The sequence below is a fragment of the Salvelinus alpinus genome, chromosome 2 (genome assembly GCF_045679555.1).
Source record: "Salvelinus alpinus chromosome 2, SLU_Salpinus.1, whole genome shotgun sequence".
Classification (NCBI taxonomy): Eukaryota; Metazoa; Chordata; class Actinopteri; order Salmoniformes; family Salmonidae; genus Salvelinus; species Salvelinus alpinus.
The window spans coordinates 111,119,804-111,139,482 of NC_092087.1; the positions used below are offsets into that span (position 1 = coordinate 111,119,804).

At 41.7% G+C, this 19,679-nt stretch overlaps 5 protein-coding genes across 6 annotated transcripts in view; 3 read left to right on the forward strand and 2 right to left on the reverse strand.

Moving 5' to 3' along the window:
- Window positions 1-19,679, reverse strand: part of LOC139548984 (zinc finger protein 180-like) — a 347,214-nt gene that overhangs the window by 307,691 nt on the left and 19,844 nt on the right. The gene's annotated exons all lie outside the window — the stretch shown is intronic.
- The window catches only part of LOC139548391 (zinc finger protein ZFP2-like), a 315,038-nt gene that overhangs the window by 51,188 nt on the left and 244,171 nt on the right, over window positions 1-19,679 (forward strand). The window lies entirely within an intron of this gene.
- The window catches only part of LOC139548509 (zinc finger protein 180-like), a 284,664-nt gene that overhangs the window by 35,622 nt on the left and 229,363 nt on the right, over window positions 1-19,679 (forward strand). The gene's annotated exons all lie outside the window — the stretch shown is intronic.
- Window positions 1-19,679, reverse strand: part of LOC139548897 (zinc finger protein 180-like) — a 324,124-nt gene that overhangs the window by 12,451 nt on the left and 291,994 nt on the right. The gene's annotated exons all lie outside the window — the stretch shown is intronic.
- On the forward strand, window positions 1,736-11,797 carry LOC139547774 (uncharacterized). 2 transcript variants are annotated; one of them, XM_071356842.1, is made up of 3 exons: window positions 1,736-2,361; window positions 4,884-7,555; window positions 11,152-11,797. In XM_071356842.1, the coding sequence occupies exons 1-2, from the start codon at window positions 2,028-2,030 to the stop codon at window positions 7,541-7,543; spliced, it is 2,994 nt and encodes a 997-aa protein (XP_071212943.1). In that variant the 5' UTR covers window positions 1,736-2,027; the 3' UTR covers window positions 7,544-7,555; window positions 11,152-11,797. The 2 variants fall into 2 exon arrangements, with proteins under 2 accessions (XP_071212943.1, XP_071212950.1); XM_071356849.1 differs by lacking the exon at window positions 11,152-11,797 and having other exon boundaries at window positions 4,884-9,696.

Consider the following 19,679-nt stretch of genomic DNA (forward strand, 5'->3'; position numbering starts at 1 on the left):
TATATGCAGTTATCTTAGCCAGCCAGCTAACATTAGCTATATGCAGTTATCTTAGCCAGCCAGCTAACATTAGCTATATGCAGTTATCTTAGCCAGCCAGCTAACATTAGCTATATGCAGTTATCTTAGCCAGCCAGCTAACGTTAGCTATATGCAGTTATCTTAGCCAGCCAGCTAACATTAGCTATATGCAGTTATCTTAGCCGGGCCAGCTAACATGAGCTATTTAGCCAACTAGCTATTAGCCTAACAAGCGTAGCCAGCCAGCACCGAGACCATTTAGAACCAAACTAACAAAACCTAAACGTGTTTGCAGATCAAAAGATCAGAGACAAACAGAATGATGGGAGAAAATTAACCTTCAGAAGTCATTGATCAATGCTGACTGTCACCAGCAGTGTCGAACCAGCCCAATACCAAACCAATCAGGTGGTTGTTCGATTAAACGAATCTCCAGACGTCATTGATCACGTGCTGCTGATAAAGTGATACAGGCATCAGCACACTGCTTTGAAGTTTAATGCTTTCAAGGCCTCGTACCTCCGGTATCAAACATAACATCCCCATCGAAAAGTTGACAAAACAAAAAGGGTCTCATATTCAATACATCAGAATAAACTGTCATCCATTTTACTATCAAAATATATAAAATTAGCCTGGAAAATGACTCAATGTCCCCCTCTGGTGGCGAAGAAGTATAATACATCTAAACTAACAAAACCGGGCTGATAAACTGGCTGGTGTTCATTAGTTTATAAAACATATACTTTATACATTTGTCATTAATGACCTGCATTGATGAGACACACAGTGTGGATGAATGATCAGTAGTCGACAGGGTAAAAATAGCACTCCTAAAGAAGATGCATTTTCCAGTTAGATACCAACTTGAAAGAGGGAACTTTAGCATAAAACCCACATGGAAAACTGAGATTTGGCAAATAACATATAAAGAGAGGCTTATTTGACACCAAACCAACAACAGTAGTTAGTAAAACATAAATTGCTAATGTATGATTTAAAACGTGGCTTTTAGGATGTAATGTCAACTTTATACATTTCTATCCCAGGACCACTCAATTTTCAAATTCTCAAAAAATTTGCTGTAGATTACCCAGAATTCCATACCTTTATCACTGAGTGTATTACACCGAGTGTAATGTAAACACACGAGCAGCGCAGTGGTCTACGGTACGGCACCTCAGTGCTAGAGGCGTCACTACAGACCCTGGTTCAAATCCAGGCTGTATCATAACAGGCCGTGAGTGGGAGTCCCATAGGGCAGCGCACAATTGGCCCAGCATCGTCTGGGTTAGGGTTTGGCCGTGGTTGGCCGTCAATGTAAATAAGAATTTGTTCTTAACTGACTTGCCTAGTTAAATAAAGGTTAAATATATTTAAAACATGTAGCTTCATTCACCGTTACACCGTTACACTGGCATACAAACTCAGTAGCACAGAGTAGATCATCCATATGACCTTGGGAAATAGTGCATTGTGGGTAGTTTAGAAGATTTCCCGAAATAAGTAAAAAAAAAAATATGTAATAACGCAAAAACATAACTGTTTGCACTTATAGGTAACCATATCGTGACTACAACTAGCTTACTAAGTCTTTAACCACACTGTATTGTTACACTGGTGAGTAAAAACTAATGCTCCCTACACTTTAACTTGTTGTCTGAAGATATAATATACATTTTACTCAACTGCGTTACCCATTCCAGTCAGCAGATGGCGGTCTAGAAATTTAAGGCGACGCTGTTGGTGTGACGTATAATCTAGTGGACGGAACGTTTCTTTCAGCAGCAGCAACAGTTCGTCAGACACCTCGGTAGCTTGCTAGACAAAATAGCCGAACAAATATAGCTCTTTAGACGCTTTAGTGTATATTAGCCACTGTGTTTTAAACCCACTTCTATCGTCTAGTTAGTTATCCGATTTAATTTAATATTTACGGTGTTGTTATTAGTCAGCAAGCGGGCTTGTTAAGTTAGCATTAGCCTAGCTAGCTAACATCCCCGACCATGCGGTCACTAAGCTACTCTCCTGCTAAAGGAGATGAGGATATCACAGTAAAACAAGAAGTAGAGGGTGGGGCTGTTACAGTGAAAGAAGAAGAGAAAGACGTTTCAGTGAAAGAAGAGGAAGACGCGTTCAGAGTGAAAGAGGAGGAGGATGCAGTTTATGGAGTGAAAGAGGAGGGAGAGATGACTGTTACATCGAAAACGGAGGAGGAAGAAGAGGAGGAAACTGGATTTCTGGGCCCGGTTTCCCAAACGCATCTTAAGGCATCCAATGGTTCTAACGATGAACTTAGCCATAAGATGGTTTTGGGAAACCGTTCCCTGATTAACACTAGTAAGTACTGTCTTAAAAACAGAGACACAAACTCTGCAGTTGTTGAACTGATGTGTGGTGTTAAAGGGGAAATCTGCAATTGCTACATCCATATTGTGACTTTTAAATTGTTTATTTATAGCCATTGATTCTTGAAGAATATAACACATGCCTCATGAGCTTAGTTCAACTGTTGTGCCCATCAGAACCCCAAATAAGCTTTTTTTACTCCAATGTTTAGAAACAATGTAAATCAACCCTGTATAGCCTCAACATGGTTAAAACTATAATGTTGATATCTTGGATAGTCAGTCCTTGCATCCATAGGTCTGTCTGTCTCTAGTTACATTTCTCCAACCCCATAATCATCTTATTACCAAAACAGTGGTGGAATGACAGATTTGTTATTGTTTGAACTGCAGATTGCTGGGTTGTGTGGATTTTTTAAACAGCAACAAAATGGCTGCCCAGAGACTTGGTTTGGTAAACAGCTGAGGGATGGGGGAAGGAGAAGTGTAACCAATCAAGTGAAAGGGCAAGAGCTGGAAATATTTTACGAAAATACTTTGAGGAACTATTGTCATTCGCAATTGATTTCATTAAGACTTTGTTTACTTGCTGTTTGAGGTGAAGAAAAAATTACTTTGAGAAGCTCCACAACTCATTAGTGGTGCAGCGTTAAGACAATGAGAAGTACTATCAGACATCCCCAAATGGGCACATTTATTGGCCTACATTTGTGTGCAGGCCAGGTAGACTAATCCTACTTCTATATGCGCAATCAGGTGTGCGTCCTTACTCAACATTGACAGGAGTGTTTCAAATGAACGACAATTTAATAAATTGACAAAACTGGCGTATCTTGCGGGGTCAGGTCTGGGTGGTCTGCCAGGGGCTGTTTCATTTAGTATCCGTTTGGGTCAGCATTATGAAAACCTAGTTTCCCTCCTTCAGGGAACAGTAGTTATAGTCAGCTTATGATAAACTTCAACGTAAATACTGGATCTTGCTGTCGGACAATTTTGACAGTCAAATTACAAACATCACGACATGCAACAACAACCAAAGTGCTTCTTCATTCATTACTCTGGTAAAGACAGTTATGCCGTGCTCCATGTTGGATCCAACATCCCTAACAAATTGATGTTTATAATGTTATTGTCTGATTGATTTACTGTAGGGCCTCGTTAGTCTGTTTGGACACAGAGATACTTAGCTCATAATGTGTAGAGAACTGTTCCTTGATGGATTGGCTATTGTACAACACACAGAGCTATTTTCCTTTATTCAGGACATTTAGAATGACAACACATTACAGAGTAGCCTAGTGGGATTATTCACAAAATTATCTGGTGTTCAGGTTATGAAATGTCATGACAAAGACATTTTAGTTTCCATGTTTCACCTGAAATATTAAATTATTTATAGTCCTAGGTCTGTGTTGTTGTTAGGTGAAGTTATGGGCCAATTTGTTCAACACTTCGTGTACAAACCCTCGTTGTCAGGCTGATGGAGCCAAAGAGCATTTTACTGGTTGAAGTCGTTTTTAAATATAAAGTAGTACATTTTAGACAATAACACAAACATATCAATCAGGACATTCAAACGAGCCTTACAGTTATAATCCAAAGTAGTGTGAAATGCACTCTAACCTGGAAATGGAGGCTATTTTTGCTGTCCGCCTATGAGAACTCCCCTGAGTTTTCCCCCATGGTGGTGAATTAGTGAATAGACACAGAGCTTAATGTGAGTTTCCTTGAGTAGCACTCCTGATCTTGTGCTGTAATATTCAGAATACATTGTGGAAAAACTAAAATCTTGGCTCACCATTTTTGCTCTATGCAGATATACTAAATCCATAACTAGTGGTTTCCTCATTACCAGATATACTACATCCATAACTAGTGGTTTCCCCATTACCAGATATACTACACCCATAACTAGTGGTTTCCTCATTACCAGATATACTACATCCATAACTAGTGGTTTCCTCATTACCAGATATACTACATCCATAACTAGTGGTTTCCTCATTAGCAGATATACTACACCCATAACTAGTGGTTTCCTCATTACCAGATATACTACATCCATAACTAGTGGTTTCCTCATTACCAGATATACTACATCCATAACTAGTGGTTTCCTCATTACCAGATATACTACATCCATAACTAGTGGTTTCCTTATTACCAGATATACTACGTCCATAACTAGCAGGGAGGAGTTTCTACAACCAGATTGTTTATGCATCGCCCTCGTGCTGCAATTTTAGCTACACAGGGCCAATATTGGAGACCAAAAGTCTCAAGAACATGAATAACTAATTTATAGTCTACAATCTTAGATGTTACTACTAATGTGAAAACAAGACAAAATATGACTTCTTGCTTCTTTTAAGACAATTGTCAAATAATTTTAACATTCATTACAGACATCAATTGTTGTACAACATCATGGTTATGCTGTTGGCATCACCTTTTACAGTGAATTGCCGCTGTTGTGGGCCTTCAATCATCTGTCTGACTTTTTTGTTCACACAGGAGAGAGATGGGACTATCGTGGATCCTCTGGGGAGCCTCAACAACCTCATGATGCTGACGAGGCAGAGAAGAGTCTCTCCACATCAGAACTCCTCCAGAAACACCAGCAGAGATCCACAGGGAAGAAATCTCATTGCTGCTCTGACTGTGGGAAAGGTTGCAAATCTTCATCAGAACTTAAAATACACCAGCGAGTACACACAGGAGAGAAACCTTATAGCTGTGGTCAATGTGGAATGAGTTTTACTACATCAAGCCATCTGACAGTACACCAGAGAACACACACAGGAGAGAAACCTTGTAGCTGTGATCAATGTGGGAAGAGTTTTACTGCATCTGGCTCTCTGACTCTACACCAGAGAACACACACAGGAGAGAAACCTTTTTGCTGTGATCAATGTGGGAAGAGTTTTGCTGCATATGGGACTCTGACTCAACACCAGAGAACACACACAGGAGAGAAACCTTACAGCTGTGGTCAATGTGGGAAGTGTTTTGGTCAATCTGGCCATCTGGTATTACACCAGAGAACACACACAGGAGAGAAACCTTATAGCTGTGGTCAATGTGGGAAGAGTTTTGGTCAATCTGGCCATCTGGTATTACACCAGAGAACACACACAGGAGAGAAATCTTACAGCTGTGATCAATGTGGGAAGAGTTTTACTACATCTGGCCATCTGACAAGGCACCAGAGAATACACACAGGAGAGAAGCCTAATAGCTGTGGTCAATGTGGGAAGAGTTTTACTACATCTAGCAATCTGACTATACACCAGAGAACACACACAGGAGAGAAACCTTACAGCTGTGATCAATGTGGGAAGAGTTTTACTACATCTGGCAATCTGACTACTGCGGATGGGCCCAAACGGCGGAAGATGCTACCTATCTCAGATAAAGTTAAACTTCTGGACATGCTAAGGGAAGGTAAAAGCTATGCAGCCGTTGCTCGCCATTACGGAATCAATGAATCTTCCGTTCGTTACATAAAGAAGGAGGAAAAAGACATAAGGACGACAGCAGCAGTCAATTTTAATACGAATGCAAAAAGGGTTGTAACTGTCCGCAACAAGACCATGGTACGGATGGAGACGGCATTAGCTCTGTGGATTAATGACTGCAGGAAAAAAAACATAACCCTGGATACAAACGTTATCTGCACAAAAGCGAGAATGCTGTATGAAAACTTTGCTGTCAGTGACGGGGAAGAGGGAGAGGATGCCGGGCCCTCAGCAAGTGCTGCTGACACAGTGGGAGAGGATGCCAGGCCCCCAGCAAGTGCTGCTGACAAAGTGCCAAGCGCATTTAATGCAAGCAAGGGCTGGTTTGAAAAGTTTAAGAAACGCTTTGGACTTAAAAATGTTTGTCTGCACGGTGAGATGGCGTCTGCGGATACCGCTGAGGCAGAAGCCTTCGTGAACAATAAATTCAAGGCGATCATTGAGGAGGGGGGATATAAGCCCGAACAAGTTTTTAACATGGATGAGACTGCCTTATTTTGGAAACGAATGCCCTCCCGCACCTTCATCATGCAGGAAGAAGCCAAAGCCCCAGGATTTAAAGTTCACAAAGACCGTTTGACCCTGGCTATGTGCGGAAATGCCGCAGGTTTCATGATTAAACCGGGGCTGATTTACAGGTCTAAAAATCCCAGGGCGCTGAAAAACAAAAATAAGGATGATTTGCCTGTTTACTGGATGTACAATGCAAAGGCTTGGATGACAAAAGCGCTCAATCTGGATTGGTTCAAAAACTGTTTCATCCCGGAGGTCAAGTGTTATTTGAGAGGAAAGGGACTGAACTTTAAAGTGCTTCTGCTCCTTGACAACGCCGGAGGTCACGGTAATGATTTGGCATATGATGGTGTGCAAATCGAATTTCTGCCGCCAAACACTACATCCCTGATTCAGCCCATGGACCAAGGAGTCATCCGTGCTTTCAAGGCTCTCTATACGCGCAACACCCTGCAACATCTTGTTGACGCTATGGACTCGGATCAAGATTTCTCACTGAAGGACTACTGGCGTGGATACACCATCGCATCGTGTCTCCAAAACATTCAGAGGGCCATTCAGGAAATGAAAACGGAAACTCTGAAGGCCTGCTGGAAAAAACTATGGCCAGAGGCAGTGCAAAACGCAACCGGAGGCTCGCTTGACGAGGTCCACCACTCTGCCGTAGAAACAGCTGTGAATCTGGCTAAACAGATTGGAGGAGACGGCTTTAATGACATGAGTCCGGATGACATAAACGCCCTGATTGATGGAGACGCACAGCCGCTGACCGATGCAGAGCTGGCAGAAATGACAAAGCCACAAAGCGACGATGAAAGAGAAGAGGGAGAAGAGGACACGAGAGATGAGGAGGAAGGACTAACGCTTGGTCGCTTAGCAACCATGGTGCGAATGGCCACTGAACTTAAGCGAGTAGCTGAGGAATGGGACCCTTTGATGAGCCGTTCATTACAGTTCTCCAACGTAATCGATGGTGGCATGTCGGTGTACAAGGATCTTTTTGCAAAGAAGAAAAAAGAGCGACAACAGCTGCCTATCACTATGTTCTTCTCCCGAACAAACACACCTGCACCGCGGGCTTCAGAAGAAGAGAACACTGCAGAGCGCAGTCAGGATGCAGCGGCCCAGTCTGAAGAGCAGTGAAACGGCCTACACGTGAGTCACTGTATTTGTATACGTGTAATAGTTGCTAATTGTAAAAAAAAAAAAGTTTTCTATTTCGCGGATTTCACTTATCGCGGGTCATTTTCGGAACGTAACCCCCGCGATAAACGAGGGATTACTGTATACACCAGAGAACACACACAGGAGAGAAACCTTATACCTGTAATCAATGTGGAAAGAGTTTTGGTCGATCTGGAGAGCTGACAGTGCACCAGAGAATACACACAGGAGAGAAACCTTACAGCTGTGTTCAATGTGGGAAGAGTTTTGGTCGATCTGGCAATCTGACTCTACACCAGAGAGAACACACAGGAGAGAAATCGTATAGCTGTGATCATTGTGACAAGAGATACTCTGATAAAAGATCTCTGATCAAACATCAGAAAATACATACATGAAGGAGTTGTTTCATGATATCAATGAATTAATGTCACATTGTAGAACGTTTTTAACAATGTAGAAGGAGTATTTTTAGGAATTTCACAATGTAGAACCCTAAACGTTTGCCCCATTCAATTGATTTCAGCCTTAGGAAAAATCCAGGCTCTTGAAAGAGTACTATTCATGTGATTTAACAAAAAAGTGACACAAAAAGAGCTGTGTTACACTTACCATGTTGGTGACCCACTTGAATCAAAATGCAACACTTCAAAATGTAGCGATCTGTTTTCTATAAATTGTCCTCTAACCAGGGATGTTCACATTATTCCCAGATTCCATGTGGTTTTTGAGCTGTTAGTTTTAACAGGACATGCAACCTCATCTCCCTCCTCTCGGCACAATTGGTTTCAACATGATATCGATGAGTGATTACAAATAAGTGTTGTGTTCCTTTGTTTAGCGACCCCTAAATTTAAATGCATCACTCCAAAATGTAGCTGACTGTTTTCTGCAGGTTGTCCTCTAACCAGTGAGGTAAAATATATCTCCCATTTCCATGTGTTTTTTTAGTTGTGTTAGTTTCAACAGCACATACAACCTGATTTTCCCCCCTAATCGGTATCAGTGATGTATTGCTACTTGTCAAAACAACAGCGTTTTTGGTGCTTGTGCAGTTTATAAAGTGCTTGTTTAAGTAATATGATTATTGTGGCATATGTTAGTGTATATAGTACATTTTATGTTTAGGTTTTCAATTTATCACAAACTGTTTCTGCATTTGGACTATTGATTTGGACACGTTTAAACTGTGACTTTGGGGATATCCCACCTAGCAAAATGTCACTGAAAATAAGACTATGACCGACGTACAATATAAGTTTGGTTTTACTTGAAAGTTGAAAAGAAAACTATTTAATTTCAACGTACTTGCAGCCTATACACATGGACGCAGTATAATAAATCGGTCTATAATCAATTTTATTAACAATCCTAATAAATTGAGTCATAAATATAAAATATATTTGTTGTCCTAAGGGGAAGGTGTTACAGACTTTTTGGTTTTGAGGTTGGACTTTAGCACGTCTTGCTCGTTAGCACGTCTAGCTCGTTAGCACGTCTAGCTCGTCAGCACGTCTAGCTCGTCAGCACGTCTAGCTCGTCAGCACGTCTAGCTCGTTAGCACGTAGGACGCACTGATTGGTGTCACCTTGTTAGTCAGTATGTGTTACACCCGTGTTACACCTGTGCTGGCTTGTCCATCTCGTTAGTGGGAAGGTGTTTCACCTGAGCTGGTCCAGGTTATATTTAAGAGTGTCTGGCCCAGTGCTCCAGTTGTCTTGATAGATGTGGAGAGTCAACACCTTTAGTTGCTCCACCTTTTTGGTTTGCTTCCTGTCTTTACGTTTGTTGTGGGTTTTTCTTTTGTTTTCCTCTTCTTGGGCAGATTTAGTGGGTCTCATGGTGGGTGTCTTTTAGGTCCCAGTTGTTGTTACTAGTCAATTTCCAGTGGACACCCCCATAGTGTCTTTCAGAACCCCTTCTAAAAAACAAGCTAATATTTTGGGTTGGATATTGCATCCAATTAGTGTTTTAATGGAATTTCCTTAGAATGTTCATTAGTCTTTTGTTTGTTGTGTACTAAATATTTCTGTTTATTTTAATTTTTTAATTTTTTCGTGTGAAGCCATTGTGTTGCATCATGTCTGAAATGTGCTGTATAAATAAAGCTTGATTTGATTTCAACAAATGAACCCAATGACCAATCAACAGACTCTTGGTCCGTCTTAGTATGAAAAACAGTATCACTTTTCCAGCCTGCTGAAGGCCTGGTGGAGTGGTAAACACCACCCCCGGCTCTACCAGGGGCTTGAGGTGGTCTCCCACAGCTCTGCTGGTGGAGTGGTAAACACCACCCCCGGCTCTACCAGGGGCTTGAGGTGGTCTCCCACAGCTCTGCTGGTGGAGTGGTAAACACCACCCCCGGCTCTACCAGGGGCTTGAGGTGGTCTCCCACAGCTCTGCTGGTGGAGTGGTAAACACCACCCCCGGTTCTACCAGGGGCTTGAGGTGGTCTCCCACAGCTCTGCTTATGTCATGTTCTGTGGCCTTGCCGTTCCATTTCTTGACTGCCCCTGCAACACAGAAATAAACGCGCATTTCGTAATGTTATATAAAACATTAAAAGTAATGGATATGAAGCATCTACGGCCTCAGTTACACCTGGCACCTAAATGTGACTTCTGTCATCCGATCACTCTAAACTGCATTAGGTTCAGATCTACCAGGATGGGCCTTTGACATAGTCTGGATGCAGTCAGGCCACTGAATATCCATAAGCAATGTCAAAAGAGATGTGGGGTAAAGTACATTGTACACAAATGACCTTCATAATATCGAAGAACAAATGTGTGTGCCTGAGGGGAAATCAACTTTCATACAGCCAAAAGGGGTGAGAAATTACACCAATATCAGTGGACAATTTGCTCTAATGTAAATAAACATAGACGATGGAACATATTCCCTTTTGCTGACGTGATGAACCACGAAGGGGCCAAAAATATTTACCATCTAAACCATGTGTGACCTCTCACCTCTCTGGCTGTAGAAGTGTTCTTCCTAACCAGTCCCTCAACAGCTCTCTGACTGAGCTCCACCCTCACTGGGTCTTCAGAGGAGAGGAAAGCTGAGGAGGGATGGAAGGGTGAATGGATCAGTCAGTCAAAAAAGTGTAGAGCTGCTGTCTATGTTGTCTGACAAAATCACTATTTTAGTAGTTCATTAAAGTAAATAAGGCTTTATGACTGCTGAATACCAACTATCAATCACTTAGATAATGTATTTTCAGGTAGCGATACATCCTTGGGACGTCCCTAGCACATTGAAGTTGACATTTAAAATGGTTAAGGTTAGGGTTTAGGGTAGGGATGTCCCAAGGATCCCGGATAGCATTGACCACCATGCATTCTTCTGTCTCTTTTACATAGCAGGTGTAAAATAAACAGACAAGACAAGTAGGCATGCAGTGCATTATGGTCATTGTAGTTTAAAAATATAATTTCATTATCCATTAAAAATAGCATCTAATTATACCAATCTGTGTGTGGGGTTGTTAGAGAAGAATGTGATTGTCAGCCCTAACAATCCATTCTAGCACCTCATCAGGCTCTGTAAAAGTCTTCATTGATGACGTGTTCCTTCTATTCCAGGGGACAGCAGAGGAACTTCATCGATTCCACTCCTTCATCAATACAAGCAGTGAACATCTGGAATTCACCCTCACCTTTGATGAGCATGAAACAAGTTATCGGATGGTTGGACGATACTGTTCTCATCAATCATCTTAAACACTTAAACTGGAAATCAACCAATCCTCCATTGTTAACGCAAAGAAAGGTGCGACAGAGAGAAATATAATGGTGCAGTTTGAGGCCATGGAGAGTGATGCAGGAGCTGGAGGTGTGTTCTAGTGGGTCTGGGCAGGTGTGATGTAGTTAATGGAGATGGAGGTGTGTTCTAGTGGGTCTGGGCAGGTGTGATGTAGTTAATGGAGTTGGAGGTGTGTTCCAGTTGGTCTGGGCAGGTGTGATGTAGTTAATGGAGATGGAGGTGTGTTCTAGTGGGTCTGGGCAGGTGTGATGTAGTTAATGGAGATGGAGGTGTGTTCTAGTGGGTCTGGGCAGGTGTGATGTAGTTAATGGAGATGGAGGTGTGTTCTAGTGGGTCTGGGCAGGTGTGATGTAGTTAATGGAGATGGAGGTGTGTTCTAGTGGGTCTGGGCAGGTGTGATGTAGTTAATGGAGATGGAGGTGTGTTCTAGTGGGTCTGGGCAGGTGTGATGTAGGTAATGGAGATGGAGGTGTGTTGTAGTGGCTCTGGGCAGGTGTGATGTATTTAATGGAGTTGGAGGTGTGTTCCAGTTGGTCTGGGCAGGTGTGATGTAGTTAATGGAGATGGAGGTGTGTTCTAGTGGGTCTGGGCAGGTGTGATGTAGTTAATGGAGATGGGGGTGTGTTCTAGTGGGTCTGGGCAGGTGTGATGTAGTTAATGGAGATGGAGGTGTGTTCTAGTGGGTCTGGGCAGGTGTGATGTAGTTAATGGAGATGGGGGTGTGTTCTAGTGGGTCAGGTGTGATGTAGTTAATGGAGATGTGTTCTAGTGGGTCTGGACAGGTGTGATGTAGTTAATGGAGATGGAGGTGTGTTCTAGTGGGTCTGGGCAGGTGTGATGTAGTTAATGTTTCTATGATGTTGTTTGTATGTGTATGATTTGTATTGTTTATAAAATATCAAATAAAATATTAAAACATTTCCAATGTTCCATTTCCATTTCCAATGCAAAATAACACCTCACAGTTCTATTTTTGGAGTTATTACATTAAACCAATCAGAATTTAGAAGAATGCCAAAGTCAGGTGTGAAGTAATATGGAGGACCAGCCTATTCCCTATGATGTATACTACAACAGAAATAACTTAAAATGTATAACTTTAAATTAAACCAATAATTTGCACTCATGACTTGAGTGATTAAAGTAAACCACAGTTTTGTAAATACATAATGCCATCTAACCAAATATCAAAGAATGTTAGCTATATGCAGTTATCTTAGCCAGCCAGCTAACATTAGCTATATGCTGTTATCTTAGCCAGCCAGCTAACGTTAGCTATATGCTGTTATCTTAGCCAGCCAGCTAACGTTAGCTATATGCCGTTATCTTAGCCAGCCAGCTAACATTAGCTATATGCAGTTATCTTAGCCAGCCAGCTAACATTAGCTATATGCAGTTATCTTAGCCAGCCAGCTAACATTAGCTATATGCAGTTATCTTAGCCAGCCAGCTAACATTAGCTATATGCAGTTATCTTAGCCAGCCAGCTAACATTAGCTATATGCAGTTATCTTAGCCAACCAGCTAACGTTAGCTATTTAGCCAACTAGCTATTAGCCTAACCAGCGTAGCCAACCAGCACGGTTATGGTCAGCGAGACCAACTACCGGAGAAAAAGTTACAAAACTCCCGTAGTCTAATTCACAGAAAACATGCTGAAAAGTAGTGATGGGGAAATAAAGCTTCCTGAAGCATTGATGCTTTCCAGCCAATTATGTCAAAAATAGGTTCATTACTCAAGGCTTTGAGCGACACAGAATTTATAACAGCCACATTTTCATAGATGAAGTCACACTCCGTAGCAGCGTAGCCATTATGTCATTTATTAAACCACTGGCCGTGTTCGAGAGCATCAAATCCATGCTGCGTTGTGGGTAAACGGCGACTGGCTTACTGATTTATAAATAATAATGAGTAGTTATTTATGATGCAAGGTGATTTGTAAATTAGTCAATCAGCAGTCAGCAGCCACCTGCACTGTCGGCTGCAATGTCGAACGAGCCCAATACCAAACCAATCAGGTGTTCGACGAAATTATTCATCAGACGTCGTTGATCACGTGCTGCTGATAAAGTGAGACTGCTTTGAATTATACCGCTTAGCGACTTCAGTACATGCCTCATAGCTCCAGTCTCAAACTTAACCCCGTTCCTGCTGAAGAAGAGAAGGTCTGCTGGATGGAGAAAGAAGCTCTCGTGAAAGAGGAGGAGGAAGGGGAGCCTATTACAATGCAAAAACAAGTAGAGGGTGAGGTTGTTACCGTGAAAGAAGAAGAGAAAGACGTTTCAGTTAAAGAAGAGGAAGACGCGTTCAGAGTGAAAGAGGATGACGAAGTTTCAGTGAAAGAAGAGGAGGAGACTGACGATGAACGTAAATACTGTCTTAACAGAAGCACAAACTCTGTGGTTGGAAGTTAAACTGATGTGTGGTGTTATTAATGATTAACACTAGTAAGTACTGTCTTAACAGAAGCACAAACTCTGTTGTTGTTGAACTGATGTGTGGTGTTAAAGCGGAAATCTGCAATTTCTACATCCATATTTTGACTTAAATGTATTTATATATATCTATATGTATGTGTATATATATATATTATATATTTATAGCCATTGATTCTTGAAGAATATAACACATGCCTCATGAGCTTAGTTCAACTGTTGTACCCCATCAGAACCCCAAATAAGCTTTTTTTACTCCAATGTTTAGAAACAATGTAAATCAACACTGTATAGCCTCAACATGGTTAAAACTATAATGTTCATATCATGGATGGTCAGTCCTTTCATCCATAGGTCTGTCTATGCATTTGAGAGTAGTTACATTTCCCCAGCCCCATCCATCATCCTATTACCAAAACAGTGGTGGAATTACAGTTTTGTTATTGTTTGAACTGCAGATTGGTTGATTGTTGTGTGGCTTTTTTTAAAGGGGCAACCTAGTTTTTAAACAAACAAAATGGCTGCCCAGAGTCCTGAGCTGTGTTAGAATACTCATACTAACCGCACTATTTGTGATGTTATTTGAGTATATAGTCTGCTTATTGGTCATAGTATGATGTAGTTAGTATGCCAAAAGTTCCCGGATGTCGTACTAAATTCGCCAAAATATGACGACACGCAGTACATTAGGGCCCATAATGCAATTCTTCAGGAAATGGTTGTGGCTTCAACGTTTTGAGATTTGAAGAAAATGGGGGAAAATATGCAGCCGAAGTCTAACGAGAGAGCGGATACAAATGAACTGCTTTAAATAATTATGACAAATGTTGAACAATGTAATAAAGTAATGACTTTTCAAATAAGTTACCTTACACGTTATGTTAGCTACACTATGTTGATGATACATTTACTAGAAGAGTGAGACCAAGTTGAGATGCTGGACCAGGTGGATAAGGTATGATATAAGGCAGTTTATTAAAGTGTAAAGATATCTGAAATAGCACGGACCCTTTCATCAAGCTCAAATGGAACTATCCGAAAGAAGCCCAGATAACAGAGTGCAATAGACATTTTATACAGCACAGAAAGTAGGTTGAGTCTGGAAGTTCTGGTCCTCTGGTTGGTCCTGATGAGTTGGGCGAGGTCCCCTTCAGGCTAGTATCACTGTCTCATTGGTTCTGAGTAGAGTTCTTTGTCTTCAGAAATGTTCAGCTAAAACAGGAGATTAGGTGTGTGCGTAGATGTTCCTATTTTGACATTTCTGTGTGTCTCTGTAAAATGTTCAGACTGAAGAGGAGATTTTGTGTGTGCGTAGATGTTCCTGTCTTATCAGTGTTTATGAAAGGTTTGCGTCAGCCCTCTGTCCTTGGGTATGTGTGTGTCTCAGTATCTCGTGATATGCAGTACCAGGCACCCTTTTCTTATCAGTCTTTATGAAAGGCCTGTGTCAGCCATCTGTCTCTGGGTGTGTGTGGGTCTCAGTATCTGCTTATGAGTTTGTGAGAAACCCTGTTTGGAAAGAAGTTAGTTATAACAATGTAATAGCAAATATGCTTGTGTTGTAATAAATGATATTTATTACAAATATCCTTACAAAACGCATAGCATATCTTTACAGCAGTATGTACCAGTATGTGAGCTAGCTACCTAACGTTAGTTGGCTACTTATACATCAAACTTGCCAGTATAGTAACTATATTCTAACTAACTACCCAATGTTTATTGAGTTGATTAGAGCGCAGAATAACCAATTAATTTAATAACGCTCAACACACGTTGAATATGGCCGGTGTCAGTAAACATCTGCAAAAAAGCTCAAATTAAATTGTTGCCAGCAGCACAGTTAGTCACCAACGCTCTGGATAACATGAAAACAGCCTAACCAGCTCTGCTAGGGCAAGTAAAATGGTAAGAGTGAGGTTTTCTCTCATTTGTGTCTAGCAAGCTATCCAACGTTAGCCAGTTAGCTTGGGTGTTTTACTGTCATTGTGAGGTCAGAACGCTTGGATCGACCCTACTCCTCAGCCATATAGTATTTGTTTTTCAAACAGTGGCGTTATACGAGCTTATGTTTTGGTTTCTGGTGGGGTAATGCAATTGAAACATTTGAGGCATTTATAAGTTATATTCTTCAAGAATCAATGGTTATATAGTAAATGGGTCTTTCTATAACTGCCAGTGTAGATTTCCTGTTCGGGTCAAATAGTTAAGAGCTGTTGATAAGTCATTGTATAATATTCTGGCAATTCTTTTCATGCCATTACATTAAAGGCGAAAGATGGTCTTTTCTTAGCAAGGTGTTGCTTAAATAATGTTAGCTGCTGATCGCTAGTTAGCGGGCTAGCTAGCTTGCTAAATGTATTAAGAGTCAGAGCAAACGTAGCTAGTTAATACTGCCTGGTACCAGTGCTGGTGTAGGCCTAGATAAGCATGTTTGTGCAGCGGTATCTTATCAGAGAGGAGTAAGTGAAGTATGAATATGTTGGCTAGCTAGCCGGCTACATGAAGTAAGAAACAACATGTAATGTAACATCTAATTAGGGTCAACTGGAAACACTGTCCAACACTTTGGTTCTTACCATGTCTTCTTCTCTGAGGTTTGTCAGACTACACTCATCAGGTGTATTGCTGCCACCTACTGTACGGGGTTGTAAAAAATATCCAAAACGCAAAAAAATGTGGGATTAACAAATCATACTAATTACGTAAAATAAACACGAACCAAATTCACTCCACTACCCTGAATTTCAAACAAAAAGGGTACTATTCAGATCCCTACACAGGTTCAGGAACCTGGGAGGGGTGGAACGTCTTGCAAACTCCTCCAAGCTAATGCGGAAACTGCTAGTTTTGGACGATTCATTTAATTTATTATTGCAATTTATCACTTGCTCTATAAACATAACAAAGTCCACTTTGTTCACTATTCGTGTGTTGGGATCCTTCTCCTGCATGGCTTCACTGCAGACTGTGGGACATGAACTACCTTCTCCTCTCTTCTGCTTCAGCTATTTTCACTGCCTCCACATAGGACACCTGCTGGATGGGCCTGATCATCCTAGCTACTGTGACATCCTTCATCCGTACAGGGCACTCCGGGAACTCGGGAACGTGATTCCCATCACAATTACAACATGCTTCACCTGACTACGACATTTATTCCTTCGACAAACACTGCCACGTGTCCAAACTTTTTTACAATTGTAACACTGCAGCGGCTTCTGTATATCTCACTTAACCAGGTTTTACATAAGATGGGAGAACCACTTCACCAAACCACAGTAAAACCTTCCGTCTATCATTCATTTTAATCAACGTGCGTCTACCTGAAATGTTTAACCTAAACCACACAAAGCTTTCTCCTTTTGCGCTGTTGACACACAATCAGTATCATACCGCTCCTGGTCACTCGAACCGATTCCACTTTACCCAATTCATCCTTCACCATCTTTGAGACCGTTAACAGGTCACCCACAAAAACATCCTTGCTGATGATTCCCACTCTGACCCTAAACTGCTGTTCATTACCAACTTTAGCCCTTTTCACGCCACTGTTCTTCACCATCGTTCACTCAGTCTCACCAACTGTACAGAGTCAATGTGAGGGGGCACTGGTTAGTTGAGGTAATATGTACATGTAGGTAGAGTTAAAGTGACTGTTCTTCACCATCGTCCACTCAGTCTCACCAACTGTACTCACGCCAAGAGAATCCCACAATGCTTCCTCCATTGCTCCTCCAGTCATCCCTGGAATCCCTCGCTCTGTGCTGTGAAAGATGTGAGAGTTTGTGTTCTCAAAGTAGCATCTATATTGTTCTCATTCCAGCACATCTGTTGCTTCACCAACTTGTTATCCCTTTCATCTGCAATACTTGCTGTCATTTCCCTTCCTGATTTCCCTCTCTTGGATGTCTCCACCACGCTCCTATTCTGTCAGTAATTCCTCCCTGGTTTATTAATTGGTAGTCATGTCAAACAACAATATATTCAAGGTGCTGCACATTCTATTCCAAATCTAGAATTAGAGTTGTCATTATGTTTCCATGATTTCAACAGTTCACCAGTTAACTAAGCCTATAATGTGGACACCAAGGATGTGGATACCAAGGAACTTGAAGCTCACAACTGCTCCACTACAACCCCTTCAATGAGAATGGGGAGTTGCTCAGTGTTTAGTCCCAGGGTCCTTAGCTTAGTGATGAGCTTTGAGGGTACTATGGTGTTGAACGCTGAGCTGTAGTCGATGAATAGCATTCTCACATGGGTGTTCCTTTTGTCCAGGTGGGAAAGTGCAGTGTGGAGTGCAATAGAGATTGCATCATCTGTGGATCTGTTGGGGTGGTATGCAAATTGGAGTGGGTTTAGTGTTTCTGGGATAATGGTGTTGATGTGAGCCACGACCAGCCTTTCAAAGCACTTCATGGCTACAGACGTGAGTGCTACGGGTCGGTAGTCATTTAGGCAGATTACCTTAGTGTTCTTGGGCACAGGGACTATGGTGGTCTGCTTGAAACATCTTGGTATTACAGACACAGACAGGGGATGACAATGTCAGTGAAGACCCTTGCAAGTTGGTCAGCGCATGCTTGGAGTACACGTCCTGGTAATCCGTGTGGCCTTGTGAATGTTAACATGTTTAAAGGTCTTACTCACATCGGCTGCGGAGAGCGTGATCACAAAGTTGTCCGGAACAGCTGATGCTGTCATGCATGTTTCAGTGTTACTTTCCTCGAAGTGAGCATAGAAGTAATTTAGCTGGTCTGGTAGGCTCGTGTCACTGGGCAGCTATCGGCTGTGCTTCCCTTTGTAGTCTGATGTGGAAAGCCCTGCCACATCCGACGAGGGTTGGAGCCGATGTTCAAGTGGTATATCAATCTCCCCAGGGTAGCAGTAATACGTTGAGAGATTTGTTCACAAAGGGTTACCCCTCCCATAGGTGGCTCATTATTGGGATTCATTGCTGATTCCTACCTGTAGCTCACTATGAAGTGTCTAGTGATACAGGTTAAGGTCTCTGTTGGAGATTGGTGGTTGGTAGTGGAGTCGAGGGAACAAGCAGGGTTGGACACGGCCATGTTATTATCCCACGCAGTCTCTGTGGTTCATTTGAACCCCGTTCCTGGGAATTAGATTTGATTACAAATCGTCCCAGTCTGTTACCACAGAAGGGGTCCGTTTGTCCCATTTCCAGCAAGGTTACGAGGCGCTTTGTCATTTCCAGAGTCAGTTTATTTTGGTACTGTCCATATGTAGCTTGTTTTTGGTCACAGAATGGCTGAATAAGTGCAACATATTACCTGGAGCTAACTATGCAGAGCATAGCACATGTCGAATGACTTTAGCTTCCCTCCAGGCCTGAGGGCACACGCTCTCTAGTAGACTTAAATTAAAGATACGGAAAATAGGAGTGGCAATATAGTCCGCTATTATCCTCAGTAATTTTCCATCTAGATTGTCAGACCCCGGTGGCTTATCATTGTTGATAGACAACAATAATTTGTTCACCTCTTCTACACTGACTTTACGGAATTCTAAATTACAATGCTTGTCTTTCATAATTTGGTCAGATATACTTGGATGTGTAGTGTCAGCGTTTGCTGCTGGTATGTCATGCCTAATGAAAAAATCATAAAAGTAGTGGACTTTGTGAGGAATGAGCCGTCTGATTCAGTACATTTTTCCCCAAAATTATATGTAAGGTTCTCCAAAGCTTTTTACTATCATTCTTTATGTCATTTGTCTTTGTTTCATTGTGTCGTTTTTTTATTTTTATTCAGTTTAGTCACATGATTTCTCAATTTGCAGGATGTTTGCCAATCGGTTGTTCAGCCAGACTTATTTGCCATTCCTTTTCCCTCATCCTTCTTTACCATACCATTTTTTCAATTCCTCATCAATCCACTGGGATT